This window comes from Coccomyxa subellipsoidea, assembly GCF_000258705.1.
Source record: "Coccomyxa subellipsoidea C-169, whole genome shotgun sequence".
In the NCBI taxonomy this organism is placed as follows: domain Eukaryota; kingdom Viridiplantae; phylum Chlorophyta; class Trebouxiophyceae; family Coccomyxaceae; genus Coccomyxa; species Coccomyxa subellipsoidea.
This window is the reverse complement of record NW_005178032.1, coordinates 335659-345738: the sequence shown is the minus strand read 5'-3', so window position 1 is coordinate 345738 and position 10080 is coordinate 335659. Positions and strand designations below refer to the sequence as shown.

General features: G+C 52.1%; 1 protein-coding gene across 1 annotated transcript; it reads right to left on the bottom strand.

Moving 5' to 3' along the window:
- Positions 1-1298: 1298 nt before the first annotated feature.
- Positions 1299-9985, bottom strand: COCSUDRAFT_17103 (hypothetical protein; the record flags this gene model as incomplete). The annotated part of the gene is made up of 14 exons (XM_005646269.1): positions 1299-1529; positions 2050-2196; positions 2647-2813; positions 3581-3749; positions 3985-4101; positions 4404-4532; positions 4924-5101; positions 6113-6303; positions 6725-6952; positions 7538-7708; positions 8287-8493; positions 8789-8920; positions 9230-9367; positions 9740-9985. The coding sequence occupies 14 exons, from the start codon at positions 9983-9985 to the stop codon at positions 1299-1301; spliced, it is 2451 nt and encodes an 816-aa protein (XP_005646326.1).
- Positions 9986-10080: the final 95 nt, after the last annotated feature.

The window sequence follows — 10080 nt, the reverse complement described above, 5'->3', positions numbered from 1 at the left end:
GGGAACGAGCTTGGCATGGATGCTGAGCTGTGGGGCGCGGTTGTGGAGGGCGCGGGGGTTTATGCGTACAGTGAGGGAGAAAATGAAAGCAGCGGGCAGCTGCGCGAGGCGCTGAAGGGTGTGGTTCTAAGAGAGGGGTGTGAAACTGTCGAGAGCAAGGAGTTGAATTCGGGCGATGACAGCTGGGACGTCCCATCATGAACTACAATACCTTGTGGGCACTGAGAATCTCGTGCCTTGATGCATTTTGAGGAAGGTGCATGTAGAGCTTGCAGCGCTGAAAGCAAAAGTTTGCAAGTTTGGTGAAAAGGGATCCAGGATAGATCAGGATGGCCAGCCTTTCTCTAGGCTCAGCAGATTGTCATCAGAATCGGGAAATCGGGGTTCCTCAGAAACCAGGGAACATCATGTATACTATGCAGCCACTTAGATAATGCAAGTAGGAAGCTTCTGCGTTTGAATCTGGTGTCTGAGGTAATTCCTTCATCATTATGCCAATTATGTAACATTTAACTTCCAATAGATACAGCGTGACACGCATAATTAGAGGTTATTGGGGCCTTCAAGCTTGCTCTGTGAAAGCGTCACTCTGAAGAAACTACCTCTGATTGCTGAGCGAATATGCATGCTCACGAGTGATCACGGGCTCACTGAAGAGAATAAATCCCTTCTGGCTGGAGAAGCCTGGTTGCTGGAACGCTAAACCAGAGTTGAAGGACGTACGGTGCATGCGCATCGGCGGTGATCCGGCGAATATTTTATGCGCACGGAGGGCCGGCGCGCCATTCATGTGCATGAGAATTTGATGCATTCACCATCTTTTCCTCTCTAGGCCGTCCTCTTGACATATATATAATAATATATCATTATATTATTATTACACGCTTCTCCTGCCAGAAGCAAGGTGCGTCTGCAGACAAGCTGCAGTAAAGGCTGCCAAAATCCTACCCCTTGATGGACTCGCCAGATCCAAGCAAGACCCAATCAAACGTGGGCACGGTGCTTTAGTATTTATACCACCCCCCCCCCCCCCCCCCCGCCAGCCGGGGCCTTATATATATGCGCACGGAGGGTGGCAGAGCATGCATGAAGGTGCATGAAAGCTGAAATCCGCAGTGGCCGTGAGGCCACTCGAACCCGATGGGGTTGTGCCCAATCACCATTGGTTTCATCTCTCAGGGGCTTTGATTCAATACTTCGTCAAGCCAAGTGTATCACGAAGGCAAATCGACGTGAAGTCGATTGGCCAAAAACGAAAATTCTCAAGATCAAGCCCCTCAATATAATATCCAAGCGCCCTACTTGATGCCCCCGCCAACAATAGAGGCAACCTTGCAGGGGCCGGCCTTGCACTTTAAGGGCAGCCCCTTATAGCAGGCTAGGCAGTCAGCATTTGTGAGCAGGTCGGGCTGTATCTGCTCGAACTGCTTCTTCTTGGGGTTCAGCTGCTCCTCGGGCTCTGCTTCGAATCCATCTGCTGTCACTCTTTCCCCGGGCGCTGCACTCTCCGGAGGCTCCACAAGCTCAACCTGCATAAGAGAAAACACAAAACTTCAACCGCTGCAACCTGTTGCACTAGAGAAGCATGCAAAGGAGCTGCTGTCTGTTGCAGTAAAGAAGCATGCAAAATATCTGCTGTCTGTTGCATCAGAGAACTATGCAGAGGAGCTGCTGTCAGTTTCACTAGAGCAACCATGCTCAGGAGCTGCTATATGTTGCATACGAGATTTGTGCAAAGAAGCTGCGTCAGAGAACCATGCATAACAATCACAAACTTCTCAAACCTAAAGTGCAGCGCAATGCTGGGTAATTCCAGCAGCATTCTGGTGCGGAACGGTCCCATCGTGGGAGTTTATTAGGAATGGACCATTGCACATTCGAACGCTCCTACAATCGTCCTGAACCCTTAAGTGGCCTTAATTTCTGCAACACGTCATCTGTGAGACACAGGACTAGAATTCAAAGATGCGTCTCTTCGAGGGTGGTATCAAATGATTTGGGAGTAGAGATCATTGTGAGAGATGCTTCTGATTTTAGAGTGAAACACACCCTGGTGCCATCGGGGGAGGTGGCAGCGAGAACCATGGCCTGGCTCTTGACACCGCGCATGTTGGCAGGCTTGAGGTTGGCCACCAGAACCACTCTCTTCCCCTGCATGGCCTCCAGGGGAATGAACTTTGCCAGCCCGCTCACCACCTGCACCCAGGCAGCAATGCTTGGTGTTCGATTCTTGTGATTATCTCTGTCCAGTCCTAAATGCCACAGGGCCATAACGGCATCTCCAGCTGAGCTCTTCTGACTCCAATTAAAGGAAAACTTGCCTTGACATCAGGATGTCATGCAGCCAATCAGGACATCTGCAACACTGCAAATGTGGAGCACTTCAACCGTGCCCTGCTGCAGATTATCGCTGAGCAACGTGCATGCATGCATGCATGCAACAGAGGAGGCTTCTGGGCCTGACCATCCCTGTCTGCTTATTTAAGTGATCGGCGTGCTGTATTCACAAAACACATGCCCCAGGAAAGCTTGCTTTGAAACAAGGCCTCATGTGATGTTCACAGGCGCAGGGGGACCGATGTACATCTGTGAGACACCCCCCTAAAAGCAAGATTTAGATAAAAGAGTGGCAGAGAAAACACTCACGGTGCGTGGCTCCGCCTCTCCGCAGTCCACCTCTTCCACGTAGAGTGAATCTGCGTCCGGGTGGCGCTCCGCCTTCCGGATGACTCCCACTCGCAGGTCCAGCAGAGACAGGTCCACCGGCCGCGCGTCCGCCTTCTTCCCCTTGCCGCCGCCCTTGTCACCCTTTGCTGGCGGTACGCCGTTCGCCTGCTGCGCGGCTGCCGGCTTGCCGGCACTCTGCTTGCCCCCTGTACATAGTGCACAATTGCTGAGATAATGCAAGCAGCACTACTACCACCCTGTGTCACTGTTATACCAGTTGACAAGGACTGACAGGTTCTCTTCTGAGCACTTGAGATGCTGAGAGTACACTGATGCCTGTAGACGCTGAAAACCACGCGAGTGCTTTTTGTCCTGTCGCAAGCAAGATGCAGCATGCAAACTCCAGTCCAGTCCTTGGGAGAGCACGTCATGTACGGTGCATTCTGGCTGACGTGCCCTCAGGAGGAGACATTTAATGGAACTCTCTTTTTATTTGTACAGCAAAGGAGGGAAAACAGTTGGTGAAAAAGATGCAACTCCTCTGCTGGAGTGCAACCAGCGAGAAAAAGTTGAAGGATTGCTGGGAAAGGTGAACATTCAAGGATCCACACCTAGAGACAACTGGCCCATATTCAGATTCTCACAGCCGGAGAGAAGCTGTGGAGGTAGCCTGCTCACTTGCATTCTGACTCACCAAGGTGACTTGCACGTCTAGTCCCCTTGACGTGACTATGTCTAGTTCCCAGGGGTTCTGCTGCTGCTGGCGCTGCTCTGCGCACACTCGGCAGCGGCGGCGCCGGCCGACGCACCGGTAAAGCTTGCTGCCGACAGGCGGTCGGCCTGGCTGCCTTTTTGCTAGGATTTTGTGGCTGAGAAAATGAAAGTTCTACGGTAGTGAATAACTAATGGTCACCTTTCCCAGGGGCTTTGCTGCTGCTAGCGCTGCTCTGCGCGCTGCCGGCCGCGGCAGCGCCGGCCGATGCGCCAGTGGATGCGGCCCCTGATGCGCGGTCGGCCTGGCTGCCGGCAAATTGCGTGCGCAGCGCCTCCTCCTCCTCCTTGGGGATGGTGCGGAACAGCACCTGCCGGCATGTGACAATTCAGTCAACCCTTACTGCCTATATGTGAGATGCCTGTCGGCGCATCTCAGCTCGTCATGTCATCTGGCAGCAATCATGCACACAATGAACATCCAGAAGGCAACAAGGGGGATTTCTATCCTCAGGTGCTGGCGTCAATATCCAGCAAGTATTAATGTAGAGCGTTGAAGCCTTCTGCTGATGCATGCAAAGAAGCAGCGCTGTGGGGAGTGCAAACCTGCGGCTGCCCCATATGGTGTCCTTCCGGCACAATCGTGTGCACTGCGCCCGCCTTAGAAATGAGCCCATCGCTGAGCCTCGCGTCCTCGGGCGCCCATTTCAGCTGCTCTAGGACCTGCAAGCATGCATGCAGACAATGGCGCTGAAATTACCAGCACGACTGGCATTATACATACATAATGCTCACACTGCATAAAACAATATACCTTGTTTTGGTCCAACTGGCCTCACAAACACGCATTTCTGATGATTGCTTTGCCGCTTCTTTCCAGTCTGCCGTCACAGATAGTCATCCACTTCAAATCTTTTGCAGCTCCATCGTTTGCAAACGAGGCATTGCAGTGACAATGCAGGGCAGTATGTGGGACTGTCTTATAGCCAAAGAGACGGCGTCTGATGGCAGCAAGAGAATGGCACCTTTCGTGTGATGGAGGGCATGTACGGCTCCACCAGGGCAGCCAGCAGCACGCAAAGGCCGGCGCATGCGTTGATCAGAGCTCCGCAGTGCTCCTTGTTCTCCTTTACCACCACCCATGGGGTCGTGTCCTGCAGACAGCCCATCATCAACTTAGCACCAGTCACCGTCACCATCAATAGTTCTATAAGGAGCATTCCTCATTGCAGCTGGACAAGCTGACTCTGCAATGAGGGAAGTGTCAGTAGCAAGACATGCACTTTTAAGGGAATTCCATGTTTGCTCCAATGGTGCAAGGGGCAAACTAGCCGATCTGCATGCATGCCATCATCAATCGAGGAAGCCTGTCAGTAGAACCAAGCCGTGGTGCTACAGAAAAGTTAAGTATAAATTATCGCTTTCATGGGAAAACTGCCACAAGCGCAGTGCAGTGACATTCCTCAAAGCAGGGTCTGCTCTTGCCAGGTCTGCTGAAAGAGGCACAATGCAATAGCAATTGGGCGCGGCGTTTCATTTGTTTACCTGGAAGAACTTGTTGCCGGCTGCGGAAATGGCCATGACGAGGCGGATGCCCTCCTTGAGCTTGATCTTCTCCAGGGCTGCCACGTACTGCTCCACAAGTGGGCCCACCCTTCCGTTCAACTCGGCAATCGCCGGCTGCGCCGCCTCGGCTGTGCCGGCAGGAATGACACCGTCGTACCTGCAGCAGCATCGTTATTATCATTACACCCTTTGTTTGCCAAGAGAAGGCTGCAGTTAAAGGCTGCCATAAACCTGCCCCTTGATGAACTCGCCAGATCCAAGCAGCAGCATCATCAGCCTTAAATCACCTAAATTCCAATGCTCATGAGATATGGCTTGTAATTCACGCGCAACTCATGCAGTACATGGGCCAAGATGTGCCTCATGGTGGACCAATTTCGCGCCCCAGCAGCAATGCTCATTTCAGCATCGGCAGCCGTCACCTCCTGACTTGCATGTGTTGCACGGCTTGTAATTGACACGCACTTCATACTGACACACAAGCCAAGTTGTGCCTTGCAGTGCGGCAACTTCCCTTGCGCATCACGAGAATTGTGTATTGATACCGTCATCCAGGCGTCCTACGATTCGCGCAGACTGTAAGCAGTACATGCCTGCTGTCAAAAGCCTGGGATGAATGCCACTGTATCTGCAGGGGCCATGGCCTTCTATTGAGATGAAACTTGCCAGTTGTAATTGACATGCAACCCATGTGACGCACGAATAAAGTTGTCCTTTAGTTTGTAGCAACTTCCCTCATGCGTTCACGGGTTGCGCATTAGTTAGCATCCTCATGTATCAAAAGGGCTCATGCGGCACAGACGCAGATTATGTGGCCTGCAAATGACACGCAACCCAAGCAAATTGTGCATTGCGATGCGGCAACTTTCCTGGCGCGTTACAAGGGGTGCACGACAGCTGAGCACTAGTCAGGTGTTGTACAGATGCACGGAAATCTGCACCTAGATAACAACATGCACGACTGCTTACTGCTGTTGCAAGCCTGTTGAGTTGCTGCTGCAGATTATCAAACACATTGAGCAACTGCGTTGCATGTGTAAACCAAGATAAGGATCGCAGAATCACAGGACTGTCAAGGCAACCCCTGAAAGCTGGGCGCTCGGCATCACTGCAGACCTCTGCTAGTGATGCAAGCCGTGCTCATCTTTAGGGAGCTTGCCGGACCTACAAATAAGCTGGGAGGAAGCAAGGTGCTTGCCTGGAGGCAGCGAACGAGAGGGAGCGGTTGACAAAATTGCCCAGGTTGGCAAGCAACTCGGAGTTGTTTTTGGCGGCCAGGTCCGACCACTTGAAGTCCGTGTCGGACGTCTCCGGCCGGTTGCTCAGCAAAAAATACCGCCACACCTGTGCATGCACATTCTTCACCCTGAGTGCCTCCATACAGTTCCCTAATCTACGTGTCATCCATAATACTCTGACACCACTAACATTGTCTTTTTTATGAAAATTCTTGCAGTAGAGGACATGGTTTCTCCTGAGTGGTAGGGTGTTTAATCATCGTCAATAATCACACCCTCCCTCTTTAGTATGCTTGATATGATGAGCTATGCAGGAGGTAGGCTGTCACATTCAGTTTCATGTGGGATGATTGATTGATGAAAGCACACGATTTTCATAAAATGCGGCTTGGTGCATTGGAGGTCTGCCTGACCTCCTCGAAAAAAGCCCTTAGTACTTTTCACCACCCAAAGGTTGGCACACACAATTCATCAACGCGCATGTGGCGAGTGCCTAGGATGGTTATCAGGGTCATCAACATGGCAGAAGGGCGCGCCTCGACGGGGATGCCGGTGTCCTTGGCGTCGTTGCCGAAGACGCCAACCCCTCGGCTCTTGGAGAATTTGCCGCCCTCGTAGTTGAGGTACTCGGTGACGCTGATAGATTTCATGAGCGTCCAAGGCTGGCGCGTGCCAAGCAGCGTGGCCGGGAAAATGACGGTGTGGAAGGGAACGTTGTCCTTGCCCATGAACTGCACCAGGTCCACATTCTCCGGGTTCTGCCACCACGCCTGCGCAGCACAATTTGACCTTTGCATTTGGACTCAAATTCAAATGCTTGAATTGGATGAGTGTTTGAATGCATGCAACCGGGGTCCTGTCTCACTCAAGAGGAAGTTCTCCTAATGCATGCGCTTGGAAGGCAATCGAATGTTGAAGGCATGGGCGTTGCGCATGCATGCAGTAAACAGGCTGCGCGAACATTGAAGGCTAGGGCCCCGGAGACCACCCCAGATCGCATGTCCAACAATGAACAAAACCTCCATTGCGACCTCTATGAAGAACTTGTCCACAGTCGCACATTGGATATGGGATCAACACGGGTTGTGCAGGGTTTCTTTGCCCCAACATCCATGCACACAGTGGAAGTCAAAACCTGGCCACCATGTCACATGAACATTACCGTATTTTTTTGCATGCTGGCAACATCGCTGGTCAATCCAGCATCTCCAAGTCTAGACTCTTCAGGAGCTTTGTGCCACTGCCGCTAAGCACAAGCTCCAGATGAATGAAGACATGGAGGTGCTCGACCCATGCGTTTTTGTAAGAGGCGTTACCGGTGTTTGCGGGTATTTATCGGGTGTTTATGAGCGCACCTTCCAGTCGTGGGTGTAGTTGGCTGTGATGGAGATGTAGCCAATGGGGGCGTCGAACCAGACGTAGAACACCTTGTCCTCGTAGCCCGGCCGCGGCACCGGCGTACCCCACTTGAGGTCGCGCGTTATGCAGCGCAGCTTCAGCCCATCCCTCATCCACGCGTTCGTCACCTGCGCCGTTTTGGAGACCTTGTAAGTCTCCTTCTAGAAACAAAGCACATCTTGATGATTAGAGCCTGACAGATCGACAAGGCATGAGATTGACTTTGCATATGTGCAGGGACAAGTCAGGGATGCGTGAAGGGCCGTGAAGGTGTCCTGCGCTCCTTCTGAATGATTACAGTGTCGGCTTGTCATCTGGAAACAGAGGTCTGTCTCCTCATTTTCCTTCTCTGTGGCAATTTGTGCCAGCTATTTCAGCGAGTCGCAGCTTGCCCATATCACAGGCCCGCCGGCCCTCAAAATTAGGCGCAAATATTGTCTATTCACATGCTGCTCGTCGCCTTTAGTTGTCATATCATGGCAATGTTCTTGCAGCCTGCTTCATGTCTATTCAGCGTGCATGTGCATTTCTCGCCTGCCAGCACAGGGAAGAGCAACCCTTCCCCAGCAAATTTCATGGCCTGCTGGGCACTTCAAGGCATTTCTGTATTTTCAGCCACAGGGACTGATTTGGGGTTTAGGGTGTTTATATACATTATCACCTTACATACAAACCCTGTAAAGAACAGGGACTGATGTAGGCGCACCTGCACACAGTTGGAGGACCAGCCGCCGGCATGGGAGGAGGAGGTGATGTAAGCCTGCAGCTGAGGTGTCAGCGAGGGCAGATCCAGGTAGACGTGCTTGGTGGGACGCAGGACTGGTACCGTCCCCGTCAGCTTGCACTTGGGGTTTATGAGATCCTCCGCTGCCAGCAGGTTGCCGCACTGGTCGCACTGGTCACCCCGGGCGTCCTGCGCAGAGGGGTTTGAAGGGGTTCAGCGTAGGTTCTCGGGGGCAGCTAAAATTGCAGCCCTTTTCGGAAGTCTTGAGGTCTGATAAGGTACCAGCTCCAATATGCAGCACGACGCGGACCCTGTAAAATTTTGATGCTGTGAGAAGTAAAAAGTTTGCATGGCCAAGCTGAAAAGCTGTGCAGAGTCATGCTGCTCCCATATGCCCATGTCGACCTGTGTAGAATTCATGTGCAGAGGAATGCCATCTATTCCATGAGCATCTACGGGGAGAAGGGCAAGAATGCACGCGCACCTCGTATGCGCACTTCGGGCAGGTTCCAGTCACGAAGCGGTCGGCCAGGAACTTGCCGGCAGCCTCGCTGTACAGCTGCTGGCTCTCCTGCTCCACCAGCTGTTTTGCATCCTCCAGCACACTGTAGATGCCCTGCAAACAACAACCAGCAGAGATTGTTGGAAAATGCTGTGTCTCTGTGCTGATTGTGCATTTGATTGTGCATTGGAACATGATGTTCTGTCATATCAGCACCATCACAGGCATGCCTGATTAAGAGGAGCAGAGTGACTAATGCAATGTCCTGTCACCCCTTGCCAGCCAAGTGTATCGGAATCGGAACATGTGAAGAGCCCCCCACAACCATGTTGAATGTGAATTTGCCCCTTGCAAAATTGATTGAACATATTCACTCCCCCATTCCATTTTGGTCTGTCAAATGTGAGCTGAGCTGGAACCCACCTGTGCAATCTCGGTCTGCTGCCACGTGGGCGTCCTGCCAAACTTGTCAAAGTCGATGTCAAACCACTGGTAGATGTCCCGGTGGATCGCGTTGTACTTGTCGCAGATCTCCTGGCATGTGAGCCCCTCCTCCAGCGCCTGTTCAGGCCAAATTAGTCATCAGCATCAATATAATGTTGTTGTTGCTGAATATAGTATTGTTGTTATTAGTACACGCTTTCCTGCCAGAGGCAAGGTGCGTCTGAAGACAAGCTGCAGGTAAAGGCTGCCACAAGTCCATTAGCCGCTGTTTTACACCTTAAGAACAGTACAGATAAGCAAGATAGACAAGACATGTGCTGAACGATGGCAAACATACCAAATTGTTGCGCACACCAGTCCTGCATGCAAGACCTCAACATGTAGATGCCACACAACCTGAGCACACCTATCACACCGCAAGAGCATTGCATGCTCCTCAACACTGTATAAGCCAGTGAGATACCAAGTCGGTGCATGATGGCTTCCGACCTTGGTCTCTGTGGCGGTCCCGTACTCATCGGTACCGCAGACGTAGATGCAGTTGTAGCCCCGGGATCGGCAGTAGCGCGCGTAGCAGTCCGCGCTCAGCACGCAGCCAATGATGTTTCCCAGGTGGGGCACGTTGTTCACATACGGCAGCGCGCTCGTGATCAGAATGTTCCTCTGGCCTGCGCAGACACCACACCAGAACCGATCACTTTGGCTCGCTTCTTTGCACACATACCTGCTATGCATGCTGTGTTAGGTGACCCAACCCACCGAGAGGTCATCTGGCTGAAGGCCAGAGAATTACAAGTTGCATGCAATCACTTCCATCCTACAGATGTCTG